The sequence below is a fragment of the Nesoenas mayeri genome (genome assembly GCF_963082525.1).
Source record: "Nesoenas mayeri genome assembly, chromosome: 2".
Taxonomy (NCBI): Eukaryota; Metazoa; Chordata; class Aves; order Columbiformes; family Columbidae; genus Nesoenas; species Nesoenas mayeri.
The window spans coordinates 125,077,053-125,099,351 of record NC_137543.1 but is presented as its reverse complement, the minus strand read 5'-3'; the positions used below and the strand labels follow the sequence as shown (position 1 = coordinate 125,099,351).

The following is a 22,299-nucleotide window of genomic DNA, read 5'->3' as shown; positions in this document are numbered from 1 at the left end:
GGTGCTCCATCTAAACAAACTTCAGACCCACCACACCTGCCTTGGGCTGCTGTGCTATCACATTGTTCAGTGATATCCCTGATAAACAGGTGTTACAGATTTGTTTGCTGAAATGAAAGACCACCTGAAGTTAAATCATTCTGGTTAAATTCCTATGGTACTGAAAAGTTTCAGAATGAAGATGGTAAGAATTTTAGGATATAATAGAAGATTAAGTTTCAGTTCAAACATCCAAAGGCTGTATTGTAAGCAAGCATTTTCCCTCAGTAGCTGCAGCCTTTATTATTACTGTTGAGAGAGTAGCCTAAGAAGTTACCATTAAAACAGTAATTAATGCTATACATTTTTATTACAGAAAGGGAAAGATCTTACACATATTGAAGTGGGTCAGGTGAGGCAGGCCATCTTGCAAGACAAAAGTAATTTCACATTATTGATTCTGAATGTAGCTTTCCTCTTTAATACTTTTTACATGTTTCTCAAATAAAGAAAAGCTAGATTAAGTGCTTTGAATTCTTGCTAGACAGTTCATAACTGGCTCTCAGCATCATGCCTGTTGTGGTACCAGTTCAGATCTGGCAGATCTTCCTCTAGTAAAAGTATCTGGCAAAACAAGGCCAAAGTTGTTGTGAAGTCCCATAATAGCAGTTTACACTCCACCAAAGCAAGAGCACTTGTCACCAGCCTTCACAGATAACCAGACACAAACAAAGCAAATGTAAGCTGATTCACAGCAGTACCAACCAACCCTAAAACTGCTGCTTTTGAGAGCTCCAGCTACATATTCAAAATATAACTGGCAATCTTGCTTCTAAACCATGCTTATGCCAGGTAAGATGGGGAAGGAGTAGACTGGCTCGCCAGTATACCTACTGCTGAGATTGCTGCCCTTGAAGCAAATACAGAAACTGCAGAAAGAGCACCAGCCTGAATGCTAAGATGTTTATTATGAGCTTCAATATGAAACTACAACCATTACAAAAACAAGATATTTACAAACATGCTTATTAAAAAAATTGACTTTAAGTATCTCAAGTTTGCCTTTGCCAGCCACTCTAAGATGAAGCAGAGTACAAGTCAAAATTACATTCACGATCTTTTCCTTCAGATATTTCTGATATACTCTTCCCAAGAGTCTGAATGGAATCACCTTAGTTATAAAGTAGTCTTGTGTCTTCTATATCATTAAAAACAAGTCACTGGATTAAAACTAAAACCCCTTGATTTATATCCTTAATGTTAGACACACAGAAATAACTACATACTTGTGCAAGATATTGTGCAACAATAACTTCCTGGATAAAAGATTTCCTTTTTTCATGGAGTGAGCATGGTTTTGCCATCATGACTGGAAATCTCAACGACAACCAACAAATTTCTCATTGTATTTTGACAGAGATTGATTCTTAACAGAACGGCGTTTGGCGTCTTTTTTCTGCTTGAAAATTGGAGAATTCAGAAAATTTGTATCTGTAAATGGATCTCCTCTCCTGAGCTTCCTGTAAACAACAACAAAAAAAAAAAAGGCAAAATTGAGTTTTGTTCCCCGCCTCACTTCAAACACCAACTTTCAGCTATTAAGTACAATTTCACCTTAACTATTTTGTATTACTAACATCAGACCTCTCCCAATGTTTTGTTAAGAACTTATTTCCAATATTTAAACAATCACCTTAACTCCTCCGTATTTGTTGTAATGTCATGAACTTTATAACAAACTGGAAAGGAAGACACCTACCCTGCAATACTTGGTTCTTTATAGCTCACAGCCAGAGTACAGCTTCGCTTGCGTTTTGGAGATCGTGGTCCCTCACCTTCTGGGACAACAGTTGCATTCCCAGTGCTGGGAAGCAATGAAGCAGTATTGGTAACATCACAAAGATGAACACGAGATGTTTCAGAAGGCTGCCCTGTTAGAAAATTAGGCACACTTAAGACAATTCAGGCAAGCTAGCTTAAAAGACTATGTCATCAAACATATTAAGTAACTCTCAGCTATAACTATTACCTTCATTTTTTCACTTAAGTAAGAGTAGGTAAAAGAATCAAGGTGTTCCTGCTCTGGCAGGGGGATTGGGCTAGATGATCTTTCAAGGTCCCTTCAAATCCCTAACATTCTGTGATATGCAGGATTTCAATTTGGAAAAAATAAATTAACACTAAGCAGTGCCAAGTAAAGCATGATTTGTTATTCCATGTATCTCTCAGCTTATAATCTTGTTCTCCTCTTTTTCCTCAGCTTTAATACATCATTAAACACATCTAAAATACAGTATTAATTAATTGTTGATCAATTTCTTAAACAAAACATATATTTAAATCCAATTTCTGCTGAGGAAATAAAGTGGACAGAAGAATTAATCTAATGATTTTTATAAGTGTTCTCTTTATTAAAAAAGCTAAAATAAAAAAAGGTTAAATCCTTTAAACAATGTTCTCTCTCAATAAAACTAAACCAAATACAAAACACTTTCTACACTTACTAATAGACTTGTCACTTGACTTATTGCTTTCAGTCTCTTTTTCATTATGGAGTTTCTGCTCACGCTGTGCCAAACATCTTTTAGACCTTGGCCTTGCATGGACTGGTGAAGTATCTTCCTTGTCCTCTGAACTTTTCCTTTTTTTCGATTTACTCTTGTAAGGTTCATAGAGGCTGTCGTCTAAATCTTCTCCAGTATCACTCGACTCAGTGGTATCAGATTCAGATAAGTCTTCTCTGTCATCCATGCTAGTATCTGTGTCATTCACCTTATTTTGTCGAAAAGGTGTAACATGGACACTCTCTTCAAAATGAAAGTCATAAGCATCACTGGAGCCACCCAAGAAATCCAACTTTTTTTTAGTTGCCTCTTTACTCTGTCTTTTTTTGGGCCTTTGTCTGGAAGTATTTTTACGCCATTCCAGTTTTCCTTTCTTATGCTTCTCTTTCCTTACTTGAGAGTCTTCTCTGCTTTTACACTCACGTTGTTTAAGATCAGAATTATTGTCCAAGTTAGACTGTACAGTTTCAGAATTTATCCTTCTCAATATCAGCTCTGAACTTACTTTGTTTTCATTCAACTGAGAAATATCTGAATTTATGTTTTCCACTGTACACTTCTCTAGACTTTCGTTAAGTCTAATTTCATCCTGTTTAGAAAGCTTTCTTGTTGAATCAGGTGCTTCTGAATGGCCCAAGACACTAGTGCAAAGATCATAGTGACTTCCCATCTTTGAACAGTGACGCCTGGTGGATACACCTTTTGGTAGTGCGTTACCAAATTCATCCTCTCCACTTGAAGAAACGTTTTCCAGCTCTGCCCCTGTGTTGTCCAGATGAAAATCAGATGTTTGCCCTTGTAATTGAAGGGGAAGAAGTCATGTTAAAGCTAAATAGTAACAGCCTGGAAAGGTCATGTACAACTTCTGAACCTATCAAAAATTAAGACTATTCTTAGAATTTTCTCCACAGATTTGTATAAACCAGTACATGGCAATGAAGATAAGTTCCATTTAATACAGCTTCCAGACAGAAAGCAGTTAGGTACATTACTTTATAATTTTGCTCTAAACTGTTCTGTTTGGAAAGGTTATATACAGGTCATTTATTTTTCTGAGTATTTTGCTTTGTTAGCAATTGTTGATTTCATAAATTATAAAGCATGACTAAAGATGACTTTACTCTGTTGACCTGTTTGGCAGATAATAAAACTAGATTGCAGCTGTACAGAAGACAAGCATTTTCAAATTCCTCCCCCATTTTGCTAGGCAACTTCATTCAGTAAGTTTACCAGTTGCCAACGCTATCTAACCTTTATGATAGTAAGTGGAAAATTACTTGACAGTTACTTCAAATGCAGCAATTACATTTTAAACTTGGACTCACATTTTTTTCCTGTTTCAGAATAGAGCAATGTCTGATGGCTTTGATTTAGTTACCTTTGTCTGAAACTATTTTGACTAGGGAAGTGACGATGTCAGATTCCTCACAGGCCTCTGACGCAGTATGAGCCAGCTCATTTCTATCATTATCAGCCTCCATCCAACTTGGAACTATTTTATCATTTTCATCAGCACACTGCAGAGGTCCTCTAGAGAAAATACAAAGGCAGTACTTACTGAATAGCAATATATTTTCTGACAACACACTGCTTCATTACAGTGGATTTCTTCCTTTTTTCTAGTCAGAAAATCAAGCCTACTGTAACAGAGTTTTCAAATATAAATAGGTATTAATAAAAGATACTTACACTGAATGTATTTGTGCTACGACACTGGAACTATTTTCAAGAACTGAAGAAAGCACTCTCTCATTCTGTCAACAAAATAAATCTTACTGTGACTAAATAGCTGAAACAAACTTGCACCATATACAAATTCTAAACAGCCAAGTTACCCACAGAAAGGCCAAAGAAGCCCTTGACTCTTATTCTTTCTGGCTGGCTGAGGCATTTCACATACTCCACCCCTGCAAGCCAGCACATTAATCACCAGCCCAATCAGATAGTGGACAGAAGGAACTGTGAGGACAGCACAGGGTGCAAGACACAAAGCCATAGAAAAATCAGACTGCCCCTACCACCTCATAGTAGAGCTTCAATCCCACTAACAACCTATTACACACTCCCACAGCCTGGACCCCATGTCATAAGGCTCAGATCTCAAGAACTAAGTGCATCTATGCTGGAAGGAATAAGAATTAGCAGAAATTATAGAATCATGTAGGTTGGAAAAGACCTTTAAGATTGAGTCCAACTGCTAACATAACACTGCCAAGCCCACCACTAAACCATGTCTCTAAGTGCCACATCTACATATCTTTTAAACACCCCCAGGGATGGTCACTTCCCCTGGTAAGCATACAGCATATTGCAGGTAAAGACAATTTTTCCTGCCCCTCAAGAGGAAAAATGTACTTACTACATGTATTGAACACAAATCCTTTACTGGGCCAAGCAGATCAATTGAGTCCAGTAAATTCTGAGAAACTTTTGAAATTATCACATTCAAGGCTGAAAGTTGATTCTAAGGGAAAAAAAGAAGGAAAATAACATTGTTATTGTTATACTCTAGTATCAACTACCAATATAATAACTTCTTAACAGTAGAACAAGATGATTAAATCCTGAAGATAATTGTGTCATGTATCTTCACCTGTGATAAAAAAAACTCCAAAGAGGACAGTTTTTAATTAAAGAAGAAAGAGTAGCCAGAAAAAAAAATAGCGGATGACCAGATTAGGTGAAAATATAAACAACTTGTCCTATATACTGAGCTAATATTTAATGAAACATTTAAGATCATAAACATCCATGGATTCACGCAGATTCTGATATCCAGCTTCACTAAATCATAAATTTATTATTAAAAATACCTCAACAAATTCCTGTGTTTGCTGGAACCTTTGATTTTTTTGCAAGTCAAACATCCGAACCATCAGATCTTGATACTCTTTCCTTAGATGAAGAATGGTATCCTGAGCATCCTTCAGCTTGAGCTTTTCTTCTTGCAAAGCCTGAGCTAGAGCTCTGTTGTTTGCTTGGAGGCTCTTCATTTGCATGGAGCTGTTGCCTGCAACAGAATAGTGAGTATTTCAACTCGCGTCAAAACCAGAAATAATTATTAAAACTATTAAGATATTTTAGCATCTTACTTGCTATTTTGCACTTTGCAGTGGAGATCTGGCTAATTTTACCCAATCTTGTCCATTTCTGACTTCTTTTCTCTTTCATTCGTTCCTTTATGTCATTCAGACTGTCTTTGAAGGGCTTTTTCAAGCACTTTGCCATCTTCTACCTTCAGAAATATAAAGGGTGAAGAACTGATTTAGCTGGTGTTGCACAGTAGAACAGGAACCAAAAAACAAGTAAAGTTTATAGCCTTTTGAGTTAAATCACAGAATCACAGGATGTCAGGGATTGGAAGGGACCTCAAAAGATCATCTAGTCCAGTCCCCCTGACAGGAACACCCAGATGAGGTTACACAGGAATATGTCCAGGTGGGTTTTGAATGTCTCCAGAGAAGGAGACTCCACAACCCCCCTGGGCAGCCTGTTCTAGCGTTCTGTCACCCTCAATATATAAAACATACACGTACGGAAATATAAAACATATGCATACAGAACAAACATTCACACAAACACCAAAAGTCACACAGAGGTGGCCATTTTCAAAACAACTTTTGCAACATGGCCACTGTCACTATTGCCCATTATTTCAACTGCAAAACACAACGGCGCCCGCGACGAAGACCAGGCCGAGGCCTTTCAGCACCCGCACTGGGACGGTACCAGAGGTACTGGGAAGGCGTGGGGGGTGTCCCAGAAGCGTGGAACACTAAAGGAAGACCCTCGCGGCAGCACCCTACCGACCAGCCGTACCTCCTCAGAAAGGCGTACACACTGCCGGGCACCTCCCACGCACGGACAGAGCCGCCCGCTCCTCAGGGGATAGCGATCCCCCCCGGCCACCCCCGCGTCCCAGCAGCCGCCAGCCCCCGGCAGCAGGCGGCTCCCGCCTCCCATGGAGTCCCGGCTTGCCTGACAACGGCAGCAATGGCTGCCCGCGCGACCGGCCTCCGCGGACAGCAGGGCGGCCCCGCGCGCGGCCGGACGGTTGACACCGCTCGCCGGCGTTCAAAAACCGACGCCGCGCCCTCGCATTGGTGGGACCGCCGCGTGACGTCACTTTGCGGCCGTCGCGCTCATCTGTGCGTCACCGGAGGCTCCGCCCTCCCCGTCAGACGCGGTGCTTCACCTGAGCCAGGAGCAGCGGGTGGGGGCGGTAGTGGCCATTAGCGGTCACAGTATCACAGTATGTTTGGGATTGGAAGGGACCTCAAAAGATCATCTAGTCCAATCCCCCTGCTGGAGCAGGAACGCCTAGGTGAGGTCGCATAGGAACATGTCCAGGTGGGTCTTGAATGTCTCCACAGAAGGAGACTCCACAACCCCCCTGGGCAGCCTGTTCCAGTGCTCTGTCACCCTTACTGAGAAGTTTTTTCTCAAATTTAAGTGGAACCTCTTGTGTTCCAGCTTGATCCCATTACCTCTTGTCCTATCATTGTTTGCCACTGAGAAGAGCCTGGCTTCATCCTCGTGGCACTCGCCCTTTATATATTTATAAACATTAATAAGGTCACCCCTCAGTCTCCTCTTCTCCAAACTAAAGAGCCCCAGCTCCCTCAGCCTTTCCTCGTAAGGGAGATGCTCCACTCCCTTAATCATCTTTGTTGCCCTGCGCTGGACTCTCTCCAGCAGTTCCCTGTCCTTCTTGAACTGAGGGGCCCAGAACTGGACACAATATTCCAGATGTGGTCTCACCAGGGCTCCCTCAGACCGCAGTGGGGCTGCCGTCCACTCGCCCTCTGCACCCAGGCACTCGCCTTGTGTCCTTTTTTTTCACCTGCAGCACCTCAGCTGCCATACTGGAAAAACCCCGAGGCAGAACAACAGCTGGTTGTTCTTTCAAACAGCAAAGCGAGGAGAGAAATCATTAATCTTGTATGTTCTACTTACAAAAGTTGCTTGTTGCAGCAGTAGCAAGATGAGCCTTTCCTGCTCTTCTTGGAGCATGCTTCTTGTGGAGTGCTCCCAACTCCTGTTGTTGGTAGCCTGAAATGAAAATACTACAAAATCTGCAGAGTTTGTAAATTTTGTATCTTCAAACACTTATTTTGTGAAAGAAACCATTCCAGAATCTCATGGCAACTGCCCCTTAGTGAGGTTTGAGTGTGACCAGGCTGCTGGAGACTCAGAGCTGAGGTTTGGGTCGTGGCCTGGCCCTGAGGGAAGCCTCCCCTGTGAGAGCCAGCCTTGAGGCCACTCTTCACCTCCCTACACCCCCAAGAGTGTTTTCTTTGATTGTGTCACTTTTGTAACAACTGTAACAGATTAGTATATGCTAATCTCTCTGCATATTTAGCGTAGAGTGCTGAACTCTGATTAAATGCTGCTTTGTGAGGGGAGAACTAAAAAAAATAAGTTAAGCAATATCTTATGAGCAGTAGAATAAATAGTATTCTTGTATCTGAGAAATTTGCATTTTGTAGCTATTTCATTTTTTCTTTTCTAACAGCTACTCCTGCCCACTTGATTTTATTCATTACAGTTTGGACGTGGTATGGCAAGCTGATTACAAACTTGAAAAATTAGATCATGACAGAAACCATAGTCCATGATGTGTATGCATTTATCCTTTCTCACTGCTTGGAAGATTATGTAGTCCTTGTTTTTCCAGCTCAGAATAGCTGGCCTCATTTTTGTAGTTTTTACAGTAAATAGATATAATTTAACTTACTTCATCAACAGATACTGTTAAAGCTGGGGTTGTATTTCCTGTCAGCAAATAAGTTGCCCTGCAAACACAGTTCGTTATGCAGTATAATGATTCCCTTTTGAGACATGAGATTACATAAAAAATAATTACTATTTCTTTAGGGTTCAGCATGAAAAGTTATAACCAAATTAAACACATTAGATCATCTTAGTTAGTAGTGTCACACAAAACCAGAACGTCACAATTTCAGTTTATCTTTACATCTATTTGCTTCTTCCTATCTGCTTGCTGAGCCTACCAAACACCTAGCGACCTGTCCTTCCAGGCCCTAAACAATCTTTCCAAACTGAACAAAAAATCCCACGAGTCTGGTGGGGGGGCAGAGGAGGGGAAGGGAAAAAAAAAAAAAAGGAAGTACTGGGTATTAAAAATTACACACACAGTAGAAACACTGTTTTTCTGATGTTGCACAATTAACCTCACATCCACTTCTTACAGGCCTCTTGCCGTTTTACATGCAATAATTGAGCACACTTCACCCAACAACAGCTAACAGCCTCATCTGAACCCCTGCAAACAGCTCACTCTGAACAGTAGATGAAATTACGTAATTGAACTCAACTTCTGTTTTTTTGTTTTGGTGGGTTTTTTGTCTTCTTTTTTTTTTTTTTTTTCTTTCCAACTAAGCACTGGATATTTTGACCAAAAGTGATACATTTCCATACAAACTTTGTCTCACTTAAAGCTAGCAAGTGTTTTTCATTGGCTGAGTAGCAATTGGTAGTTTCCAGCAATGCCAGTAAACTCTTTTAGCCATTAGTCATTAATTTGCTTGACACGAATAAACTTATTGTGAATAAATGAACCATGCTTTCATTGAAAAAGAATGCTTTCCACATTGTTATCTAAGTGCTACTCTTATTTACTTTTTTTTTCCCCCTTAGTATACCTATATCAAGATTAAAAAAACTCTCTTCTTTTTTTTTTTTTTTCTATTGTATTTAATGTTACCTATCAATTCTGCTACACCTCTTTCAGAAACACTTTGGAATCTTTCTGAAGATTATCTTTTGGTTATTACAGTTGAATTTCTATATCCTGATAATGGCATTTTCATTTTTACCAAGGTGTGCTCATTTCTGCGTAATTCTTATCTCAAGACTGTTGTATTTCTGTTAGGTTATTTGCAGGTTACACTCTCTGTATTATTTTATTTATAATGTGGGGTTCCTAGTAGTAAATTTTCTAGCTCATCTGACTCTTTGCTGTAAGCAGTTTCACATTTTCCTCTATGAAGATTGATGCTGTGATTGACACCAGAGGTGCCGTAGATAATTAGTTTATTTCTAGCGGGTGTACTTATGTGGCAAAACAGCTGCTGCGGTGACTAGCATTGGAGTATTAAAAGATTTTTTCTTGGATTTATGGACTTATATTACAAGGAAAGAGTTGCTTCATATGATTACAGAAAATTACAGGAATCAGAGCTGTGATTCTGGGAACATTCTAGATACTTCTTGTCAGAGTTCAAGTCTGAGTGGGATGTTACATGCTGATCTCCAATGTGTTCTGTTATTGGTCTATGTAAAGGGCTCAAAGTTAGAAAGTTGTAGTGTTTCTCAACTAAGCAGGCAATTGAATATGAAGTATCCTATGGAATGTTAATTAATTACTTTTATTGCTACCAATATTGAAGCCTTCAAATAAATAGAATTTTAACTTTTTAGTGGACGTTTATGAGAGGTATCGATAATCCAGTCCTTGCTGGAAAATATTTTAAAAACTCCTTTTGATTTGAATAATGGGATAAATTTGTATGGATCTGTAGGGACAGATTATTAGACTCACTGTATCAACTTTTTCACTCATTTTTGGTGATCACCGGTAGGGGACTGAAGAGCAGCCATGCCATGGTGACCAGTGGCAAGCTTTTGTTCATGCAGGTAGCCTCCAGATACCCAGCTTAAATACCCTGCCCATCTTTTCAGCTGCCGCATATCCAGCCCTACTTCAGGCAACTGCAGTGATGATATTCATACCATCTGGTTTTAACTGTTAGAGTAGCTCAGTTAGGTTCTGGTTGTAGATAGAACTCATATTTCACTACTTCTATCAAAAGAAGATACAGAGGTATAAACTACAATGTATGCGATGCAGTGCATACTGTGAGGACAAAGAAGAAATATACTGTTATGTGTAATACCTAATTAATTAATATTGTTAAGTGTTTGTGGCACACAGGACTGTCACGCTTTCCCTTACCTTTGGGGTTGGGGAACATTATTTATGCTTCTATGGCTTGCTGAGTCAGCTTTGTTCTTGTTTCTTATGACTTGCACACCCATAGAATCATAGAATCATTCTCCTTGACCATCATATTGCTCATTTGTGAACTGCCTTGAAAATGCTCAGTTCTCCTCAGTTTTGTGTAGCTATCATCAGCTTGGAAGTGTCATATCAGGAGTTTAAGAATATTTGGTACGTGACAGCTGTGGGGACTGTAAGATGCTGATGCAACCACTGCTTCCCTGAGAAAAAAAGAGCAGCAAATGTTTTTTGAAGAAGCTGGCACAGCAAAAAAGTCTTGTACTAATTTGACCAAGTTTGGCTGAAAATCCTTTAGAAATAATGGCCTGAAAAGATTTTGACAACCATACAATTAATGTTTGTCCTTGAGCAAAGCTAAAAAGAACTGTGAGCATTATTTAGGTGTCATTATTTTTTATGTATGCCCATATGTGCTATTTCTTTCACATTTCAGAAAAAATTATCAGATTATACCCATGAGCTGCTAAAATGCAGACCACTTGTGTTTTGGAACATGTTATTAGTAGTGTATTCTCTATTCTAAGTTATCCATAACCACTTTCTAACTACAATTTTTATATTTTCCTTTCTCAAAAATACTTCGTTCTACTTACAACTAAAACTATATATGTAAGAGGAAAACAAGCGTGAGATAATTGAAGTGTGAGACAACATATGTTTCATTAAGCTAAACTTAATAAGCTATAAATCAACATACCTACATTAATTGTATCAGCGTCTTTTTAATGTACATATATATTCTAAAATGTTTCCAATTATTAATCAGTTTAATATAAATAAGGAGGTGAAGGAATAATAAGTATCTGTATCTGTTAATGAGAGAAATTCCAGAGAGGAAAATATTAATATATGCAATTATTATTACATGGGTCAGATACAGCTGTCCCTTCCACTATAGACATGATTTATTATAAGTACTGTGGTATATACTTGTATGAGTTGCCACAAAATCTTCCCTTTCAGTGCCAGGGCAAATCCCAAATCCCACAAGGGTGTCTTGATCCCATGGCACTATTACAACGATACCAATCTGATATCTTGAACCTACGTGGATGTAATGAGCAAAGGAGGAACCATGGGTCAATGAAGTGTATATCAATGTTTAACATTTTCTCAGTGTTTCCATTGGGTATGTATCTTGATTTCAGTATACCATCTGTCAGTTGACTGGAACCCTGACTTTCTCCAATATGCATCAGTTACAGAGCATGCAGTCAGAAGCAGCTTGCTCCTCCTCAAATTTTCTATCCCCAAATCTCATATCAACCCTTGTCTCAGATTATTGAAATGAGACTTTTCACTGGTTCTGGGTTTCCAGGTAGTTTTAAGTAAGGAAACTTTTTTTTTGGTTGCTGTTTTTAAGGTTTGTGTAACTGCTGAATGGAATATTTACTTTTTTATATATATATATATATATATTTATTTTTTTTTTTTCCTTATGGTGTTTGTATAAATATGTGGTATTCCACTAAGTAGCACCCATATTTTCCTGATGAATAAATAGCTCAGAGACACACTGGTGTAACAGTGGCAAAAATGTGCTCTCTTATCTGCATAGTGGATCTTGATTGTGATGATGATACTATCTGACATAATGGAAAGAAACTAATTCATACTAGTGTAGTGCTTTCTTTTTAATACTAATACACGTGTCATAATCTGAGAGGTAAATGTTAAGCAAATATTGATACATACAGAAACCCTGGATCTTGGTGGAGCAGAGTGCCACCAGCTTCCTGCTTCTATATACCTTTTCTATAGGTACTGTGATGTTAGTGGGGAGGGTCTTGGTTTATATGGGCAAACCTGGGATTAGAACTGATCTCGTTTCATTTACCTTTCTCTTTAAATGTGACTATATGTACAAGTTAAATACAATTATTTATTTGAGGCCTTATAGCAGTAGGTACTGTACAATCCGTACTAGCTCCTAAAGCCACTGGTAAAACACAGTGAAGGACAGAAGAGATTAATAGCAGCATTCTGCATGCACATCGGCATTGGGCAGGGATAAAACATCTGGGCAACTAGCTTTGCTTCTATATCAGAGTATTCAGTTAAGGAGGATTTTTATGAAGTGTGGAAAAGCAATTTTCCATCCTGCTGGGGTTGGATTGCTGCAGTCAGCTCTCAGAGGTTTGGGTCATGGGTGAATGACTTTCAAAGAGCTAATCATTGTTCATGGGTAGAAGACATAGATATAGATTGACACTTTGTTCTCTCACAACAGGTCCAGTGCAAACACTTTTTAATGACTTCAGTCTACCACAGAGAACAATGGAGAGAAGATAGGGTGTAATTTACAACCAAGGATATACAAAGAAGTAGACATCATTACCCAGGAGTAGTTATTTGGTTCTGCTCTCGGTACCCTGCCCATGTTAAAATAAGCAGGGTCATTGTATTACTTAAACACTTTGTGCGAAATGCTGTAGGTAGTACCAGACAGAAAACAGAAGCAAAGAGCGGCCAGTGCTATAACAAAGCAATACACCCCAACCATTATTTGGTGCCCCTGTTGATAATGTATCTCAGCCCACGCTAAGGCTGCCCTTCTTTCTAAGAAGTGAGGGACTTGAAAGACCAGCATTCCTGAGGATCAACAAAAGTAGTAATGGTATGGCCAGATAGACATTGTAATGTTTGACATTAAAATGACTTATAAGAGTTGGGGTTGTTTTGTTTCCATAGCTTAGCCTGCCACTAAAATTATGGTGTTTATTTGAACAGTTGAAGCAAATCTGTCACCAGCGAAAGCTGTAAGTGGCATGGCAGTGCTAAAGAGATATGGAAAGGCAACTGAATTGCTGATGATATGAACTTCAAACATGACAAGATTTTTGACTGACAGAAAAGCGAAACAGTGGCAGAATTCAAGCTCTGCTATCTTTACACTTTTCTCTACTGGTTCTCTGTGGCTCTCTGACTTTTATTATTATCTTGCTTTTCAACTGTACTATAGTGTCCAGTGTTGCAGCCTTTCACTCCCACAATTTACTCTGATTAAGTTGCTGTTTGCTGGACAGTCAGTTTACAGTTTGTGGTAAATATGATTTTAACCCTAGAGTGGAATTTGGTGTTGCCAGTGTTTGTTAGAGACAACAACACTAACACTAATAGTTCAGGATTCCAAGGACTGCTTTTTGCACTAATTGATACTTAAGTCAATAAATCATATGGAGTCTATAACTCTGAAGGAATAAAGTCGCACAATGCTAAGGACAGAATCCTGGTCTAAAATCTGGGGAAAAAAGATTTTTTTTACTTTATATACAGTGACAGATTAACACAAGATGGCAAAGAATCTGTGCAAAAATCTGTCTTTAAGAAGCACCATTGGACTCGATCCTTGTCTGTCCCTTCCAACTCAGGAATGATTCTATGTTCTTCAAAAGGAATCCATTTAGATCCAAAGGTGATTTTTCCCTGTTATTTTATTCACAACCCCCTGCCCTTCCTCAGAATAACACCATGATCTAGGACACTAGCAGCTTCTATTGGTCTGCAAGGTTGTCCATTCCCTCCTGTGACAAGATGCAGAGTGGAGTATGGCTTTGATGTGGAAATGCCTCAGACTTTCATCTTATAATGAGCTCCCCAAAAGACCAAAAAAAAAAAAAGCTAAACTAAAAAGAAGACACTTAATTTAAATAAAAAGTTGCATTTCTACTTTTTTGTATATAAGGAAAACCTAAGGCATCTTGAGGTGACAGAAGAGAAATGAAATTTATGCACTGTTCTCTTCTTGCTTGCCATCATTTTGCAGATCCTGGATCCCAGTTGCTGGGTGCCCACAATCTCTGGCTAGTCCTGTTTGGGAAGTTATTTTCAGCCTTTCTGGAGCCAGGCTGTTCTTTGTTGCGAACCTGTCTGTTCCTTCTTGTGGTTCCTCTGACCTTTGTCTCCCTTGAACGTGCTTAGTTATTTCCCATTGTCTGGAGCGGGCTTCCTTCTCTTCCAGCCTTTTTAAAGGAACAGAACATGTAACTGAGAACACACAAGTAAAACGAACTGTGTCTGTGTTATTGTATAGCCCATCTGCTCCTCTATGGCTAGGGACAGTGGCAGAGAACACTATAATGTCAAAGACTTTAACTTAATATCTGATAGGCTGTATGCCCTGTGTGTGTGTGTGTGCACATCCCTCTCTATGTGCATGGGTTTATGATAGTTTCTAATAGCTGCTGACCCATTTTATTGCTTTCTCTGCTAATATCTCATTGAAGTAGAACTCTAACAAAAGACAGTTTGCTTAGTCTTTTCATAGTCTTCTTAACAAAACTGAAAAGTATCAATGATGGTGAAGGAAATCCTACTGTTTATGGTAAAATGTACAGCTGACTAACAATGATATTTTAAACATATCAACATTCCAACAGATTTTCTTTAGTTATCTACTGCACAGCATCTGGAAGCTGTGGAATGGATATAAGGGAAATAACTTGCTCTCGTGCCTCCGTTACACCTTACTACAATTATTCTCAGACGTGTTAATGCTGGAATTACTAATAGTAAGACAAAATTTCAGCATGATCCATGAGAAGTAGGGCAAACAAGCTCCTTAAAATGCTTTGGTGTTTACAGTTATCATCTGCATTACAACAAAATAATGTATTCAAAATATGAATTACTGAAGTTTAAAGCTCTCCAACAAAATCCCAATACTACCAAATCAGTTTAATATTTAGTACCCATTTGTGTTAGGTCCAGATGTAGACCAGCAATCACAGCAATCGTCACTTGGTGGAGCCAGATTACTCTGCAAATTGAATGTGCTTTACAAATAGCTTGCATAAAAGGTCTCAAAGGCAGGATTTATAAATAGTGCATTGGAGAAAGATAATAAAAAAATTGTGGGATTTCAATAAATCTTTGAAGGAATTAGAAGTTTTATAGCTTTGCTTTTAATTACTCTAGCACAGGAGAAGTTAAGGACTTACTGCCTGAAGCAAAGGCTGTCTCCTTTTGCTGGAATAAAATGGGAATACAGTGTGTTATATTTGGGAATACAGTGCGTGAATATTTGGTAATATATGTGCAAACCTGAAAGGATGAAGCAATAGCTGTCACTCTTGGTACAAATAATGCATGCTGTTAATACTAAGCTTATTAACAGCTTACACAGTGTATTTTTTTATTGTACTGCTAATATTTTAAATCTATGCCATTTTTGTATCTCTCTTTTAAATATTCTTCTTAAAATCCAGAAGGGCATCTAATCTGTTTGTGGTGTAGAGAACACAGCATTCTTGGAGGAAAAAAAGGAGAGTATACCAAACTGTAAACACCTTCTCTATACTCTGCTGAGGACAGAGAACTCTCAGCAACTTTGCCTCACAATTTTTTTCTTTTCTATCCATATGCATGGCACACTATTTAAAGAGGTGTCCACAGTAGAAGTACCTATTCATTCTTGTTCCACAATGTATTTACTATGCACACTGTAACAAAAAACTCAGGGAATTTAGAGCTGTCTCTGCCATCATGATACTCAGTGATCAGAAGTTACTATGGGGAGTGTGTGTATTTTTTTGAGTTTTTGTATGTGTGGTGTTTTTTCCTCTCATTATTTTGTGTTTGTTTGCACTGAATTCCTTCATTACATATGGAGTTGGATAGATAATTTTGAGGCGTTGTTCTGAGTAGTATATGAATAAAGTCTTACACTTTCAATATATTCTTCAGACTTGTCAGATCTCATTTACTGGGAAAAGACTCTCTTGTGTGAGCTCCAGCCAAATAGCTCTTTTCTGGGTGGTGACCCTATGTGCCAGAAGAAGCTGGTTGTCCCAGTGATCCAGCTGTTGACAGATATGTTTGGCAACCAGGGTTATTGAATAAGAGAGAAGCCACAGCACTAGGGGTGTGGAGCTTAAGATTAGACAGATAGAAGGGGTCTGTGCTTTAGAAAACAAGTTAGAAGACAAAATTCCCAGCGACATAATGGCATCACAGTCCCACACGTTATATGTCTTGACTCACAGCTCTCTCATGTCTGTTTAGAAGTGTATCTCCCTCTATGACCCACTGAGTCAGATGACAGTTGAGATTTTGAAGCCTTTGAGATGCTGGCAAACCCAGCACAGAGTCTACTAGTACAAAACAGTGAGAAAGAACAGGAAATTCTAGTGTTACAGCTTCCTAGATTTTATATACAAAATCATATTAGGGACACTACTCAGAACTACTAGTATTTTTTACATAATTACATTTCCTCAGTTATTTCTATGTATAACCCATTCTTTTGCAGTGAAGGAAAACATATAACGTGAAAACAAACCATATTTCTAGAACATCTTAATTTATAACTGTGGGCAGCAACAAGACTTGTATCTTATGCAGAATTAAAACTATAGTATTATTTGCCTGCAAGATTAAAAAAAATAAATAATTAAAAAGGAGAAAAATGTAAAAAGAAAAAAACCCCAGTATATTAAATCTACATGTGAAGAACAGATCACAGTTTATGGAAAAAGAGCAATGAAATTACTGCTGAAAAAAACCAACGGTCAAACAGAAAAAAATAAATGAAATACAGAAGTGACCTTCCCACTTACAGAAGGGCAGGATGGGCTCTGTTAATGCTGGAAGATGGAATAGGGGCAGGGTGAATACATGGTTTTTCTGGTTTTGCATACCCAGAAGAGCTGGTAAGAGACCTTGTGGTGGTCTCTTTCTGGATGGTTGTCCAGAACATCTGTTTAGCCAAAACGATGAAGAGTTGAGTTTTGCAGTGTTTTTCCAGATAATGAAGACTGCAGAGGCTTTGGGGATTATCATTTTTTTTTCAACTGTATAGCTTTAATGGTTTTTTTTTTTACTTTTTTTGGCACCCTGGCAGTTTGCATTTGGCTTCACCCCTTTTTGTTAGGATAAGCGGTATCAAGTCACGCAGAGTATTTGACCTGCCTGAGCAGGAGAGGCAATTTTTCAGTTTGTTTCTTTTTACAATTTTCTGCTTTCCCTCTGTGATAGCATTTGAACAGCTGTATCTAACTCTCGCAACAAGGGAGAGAAGTTCTCAGCTGAAGCATTTTAAAAGTTCATTAATTTAATTTATTCTGCCTCTCCAAAGGAAATTTGCATTGTCATTGGAATAGTAACTCTGATTTGTTATCTTTCTCTCCACCCTCCTCCCCAGCTTGAATTGGAGATTTACAAATAAAATCCCTGATTTAATGTATTTTCTGACTGGTATGCCTAGTTGCCTCTCTTTTGTATAAGCTACTTGATTTTATGTACTCTTCAGTTTATTGTTCTCTTTTTTATTATTCTCCCCATGGTTTTGGATCATCAAGAAATTTCACTTCTTACTGAAAGCATCTTCATCCAGGTTAAAAGGGAGAGACAGTCCATCAGTCAGGAAATCCCTACTCTCTGAAAACACAGTCAGCACCAGCTGTGGCTCAATTAAACTCAACACTTGAATAGTTCACGAGAGAACCCACACTTGTACAAACACATTAATCAAATAAATCCATTTTCATCTGTAGTTGTATTCCAAATTTTCAGTTAATAGCTTGGACAGTGAAGTGTGGGCTGGAGATATGTGATGGAAGTAGTAGATAATTAAAGCTTCTCAGCATTATATTTAAAGTTATGGTGTCCTGACATGGACACTAAACAGGGTATGCTGAAGGAACCTGACATATATGGGTTTTGCATGCTTAAATGTTGATGAGCACTTCTGCTGAGTAATACAGGCAACACAGCTGTTCAGAGTTGCTTGACATATTCCTAGTTTGAAAATATGGAAAAATATTTTAGATTTTGCCTTTTTTCTCTCAGGATGGTGAATGGAACAGTATATGGAACAAAGACTATTTCTGTATATATTCTTAAGTCAGCTTCAAAAATATTGCAAATATTTACACTGTTGAGACTAATGCCCCACAGGATGTCTGCTTGCATTTCTTAATTCTACACATTCTAAGAATAATTCCCAAGGAACAATGATTTCCTAATCCATAGTTAGGATGACTTGTATGTAACAATATGGGCTTAAGTCCCACTCATTTCATGTTAATGACACAATCATGTGCTGCCCTGATCATGGGACTGCATTATATGGGCATCAGACCCCTACTAAACAGTACTTTAGCTTAAAAAAATGGTCTGTGGAGTTTACAGGCCATATCAGGCTGTATTGTGGCTTTCTAGTTGCGTTAATGAAATCTGTTCCAAGGAGATTTCAGAGAAGGTCAGGCTGGCCATGCTGATTGCTATTTAGAACCTGTTCCAAAAGAAGCATTACTGCCACTGGTTGGGAATATTTTACCAAAATTCCTTTTGTCATAAAATGACTAGTTGTCAAACTGAAGTATATTTAGCTCTGTTTGGGACCGCTCTCTTGACCTGATGCAAAAAAAGGTGAAGATGGACAAGTAGACGTAGTCCCAAATCACAACAATCAAGTTCATAAACTCTACCGGGATCAAGTTCTTGACTGCTATAAAAAGTTTGAGTGTTTATATAATAGATAGCATATATATGTAACAGCTCCAACAGTAGAGAATAAAATCCACGCCAAGACATCCTCGTGCTTATGATGCATTTAGAAAAAGGCTTAGCCTTATGTCCCTTGTTTAGACCAGGTTGTACAACATGTTGAACCTGAACTGAGAGTGCCAGGGAAAGCATACTTTCTCTGTGGATACCTTCAGGAAGTTTTGTGTTCACATCAACATGGAGTGAAAAATATTTGAAATCTGGAATTACAGTGGGTGAGAAAATACTTCTTTCATTGCTGTAGTCAAAATACCTTGTTCTCTGCAGTGATGTGGGACATTTTTGGTAATAGACTAGTATAGACACAGCTGGGAAAATGTTTCGCTTGTCACAGGCCATCAGCAACAATCCTCCCTCGGGCTGACAGCAATGATACGCACATATCACTTCCCACACCCTCTGCAGTAATTCAGTTAGATTGCTTGAAATGAAATCATGTGCTTTTTTTTTTTATCAGCTGTTTTACCTTGCACCCAAACATTCTCAGTTCCAAGTAGGAAAGGTCCTGACCTGGGAACCTTGGTATTTATTAGAGGCACCCTTTAGTAATGATGGCACCCTTCCTTCTTTTGTCTCATGGTGTGAGTGTCCTGGCTCTAAGAGAGACACAGAAGTTTGCTCCAGAGCTTACTTAAATCAGTGGAATCCTTTATACTGGCTTTCATATCTAGGCATCAAGTCCTAGCAGAACTTTGAGAAGAAGTGATGAAAATGTTTGCTATATAATTGGCAAATAACAGGAACTTTTCCAACACTATCTTAAAATCTTTATGTCACTGATATTTTGAAATGTGTTCTTCCTAGCTCCAAAATAATTTTTATAGAGCATTCTAGTAGTGTTTTATGTTTTGAAATCATTGGTGTATTCTTTTAGACACTCCAAGATATCTGCTTGCCTTAGAAAGGCATAGAGACTTCTGGACTCTATTAAGGTACGATTTATGGTATGAAAACCTTGAACATCCTTTGGTATAAGGGAAAAGTTTATAAAATCTGTCTCCAAAAGCTGTAGCTCCAGTTCTGAAACTTTAATATATATATTACTTGGTTTTATTCAATTGAATTCTAAATAGAAGCACTGAAAACAGTGTTATAGGCTACAGGGTGACACAGCTGTGGGGTGGCGGTAAAATAACTTGTGGATATTTAGAGGTGCTCAATAAAGCATAAATTACAACAAGGATTGGAAGACAGGAAAAATATAGATGCCTACAAATAACTGAATGTTTCCCTAGGGCATAAACATTAATGACTTTAATTAGATTATAATTGCTTATGGAAGCATAGTCTTGCACAAGACAAAAATACCTGACATTGCATTTGCAACTAGGCAACTGTGTTAGAAGCACAAGAAGGTTTAATGTTAAACATGAGTTATTTACTAAATAAAAGGTATATGGGTGCACAGTATATACTGTGCTCTTAGGATGTACACATGTATTTGTAAGATGGCAGCACTGCTTCATAGATTTTGCACTGAGTTGTAGTTGTTTGAGTTAAGGATTGAATTAACTGAAAAGATAACAGATGGAAGTGGATGTTTAACTGAGGATCTTCAGGGCGCTATGTTTGTATTCTATTTTCATCTTTACACTTGTTAAAAGACATCTCAGTGGGAATATTTAGAATACCCTATTCTTGAACTGAGTGAGGATCCAGATACTCACCCAATATTTACAGCTCCACAAATTAAAATCCTGATTTAGATTCACAAATTGCATTTCAGCTGAAACAGTCCTGTCACATTTCAGAAGGTTTGATACACCAGGTTATCATCATGGGTGCTACATGGCCACATTATAAGTATGTCGTTACATTCTTGTTTCGTTCTTACAGCATTGGGATCTATATGCTGCTGGTGAAGAAGAGCGTGGCCAGATTTTGTCCATTCTGGAAACCCACTGGTTGCCAGCCTGTAAAAGTCACAGTGGGAAAGTAAAGGTGATTTTTAAAAATTGACTTTATTCTCAGTATAAGAACTGGCAATCTGGCTAATTGACTGGGCAAACTAAGTGAGAAGCTTTAAGTCTTATCAACAGAGTCTTGCTGAAACGTTGTCTCTCAAGGTTCTCTTAGCTGTGTACTGGCACAACGACATCAAGAAGAGCACAGAGCATCTCCTTTCCCCTTAGCTTATATATCCAAGTGATTAAGCTTCCTGGCGAAGTAAGTCTTAGTCCCCTGATGTAAAGGAAAATTAGGTCCTGCTCTCTTCTACTCTGAGCATACAGGCCACTAAGCAATTACTGGGAGAACAGAGCCATAACAAAAACACTTAAATTGAAAAGAAGCAGCTGCTGCACATTGGTGCAAAGTCCTGTGCAAATCAGAAAATCCCTGCCAAACCAAGTCACATGGGGAAGATATATACATGTCAGGTGTCCTGCTCCTAGTTTCTCACATAGCAGATGGATCTTCTGTCAAGTGATGTCTGCTCTGCTAGGAAGGACTCGCTATTATTAGCATCTATTCACAGTATTAACAAGGTGAACATTTTTTTTGGTATTGATTTTCACAGGAAGTAGTTACTTGACATGACGATTTCAGAATTATGCAAAAGCATCAAAATGGTTAAAAATATTAATCTCTGATTTATTTATATTGGTGTTGGGAACTTCTAGGAGGAGAGTAAAAATATAATATCATAAAAACCTAATAGTGGATCTGACTTTAAATTGTCTGAAACACAGCCTGAGGCAGCAAGCATTTTTTCATTGAGAAACATTTCACGATTGACTAACAAGAAGGTATTAGCTCTCTAGCATACAGCCCCAAATCATGACCAAGATCAACTATTACATGAATTGTTGTGAAAGCATTTGTACACTGTTCGCAGGAGAGCGTCTACGCTGTGGTCAGGTTCGGTAGATCAGTGAACAGACCTGTATGGAAAGGTCACTGAGCGTTGCACACGATGTGAATATGGAGCTGCGAAACACTTCAATATTTAGCAGAGTTGAACACATGTAACTCCAATAAACAAAAAAATGTAAAGGAATAAATGTAGGTGATAATGCACCATTGGAGGTACTGATCCCATGATGCTCCTTTTACAGTGACTTAATAGTTATTTAAATATAGTTACTTATACTAGAACAGTATTGTAGGGTGGTAGGGTGATAGTGGAGGTTTTTTTCTTTTTCTTTTTTTTTTTTTTTTAAGTTTTCCTCTTTAAAAGCAACAAGATTATTTCACTAGCAAGGT

At 38.4% G+C, this 22,299-nt stretch overlaps 1 protein-coding gene across 1 annotated transcript; it reads right to left on the bottom strand.

Moving 5' to 3' along the window:
• Positions 1-1,246: 1,246 nt before the first annotated feature.
• Positions 1,247-5,771, bottom strand: SGO1 (shugoshin 1; the record flags this gene model as incomplete). Its single annotated transcript, XM_080340690.1, has 8 exons — positions 1,247-1,499; positions 1,739-1,910; positions 2,484-3,338; positions 3,922-4,073; positions 4,233-4,297; positions 4,903-5,007; positions 5,357-5,553; positions 5,636-5,771. The coding sequence occupies 8 exons, from the start codon at positions 5,769-5,771 to the stop codon at positions 1,358-1,360; spliced, it is 1,824 nt and encodes a 607-aa protein (XP_080196816.1). The 3' UTR covers positions 1,247-1,357.
• Between the last annotated feature and the right edge of the window lie 16,528 nt (positions 5,772-22,299).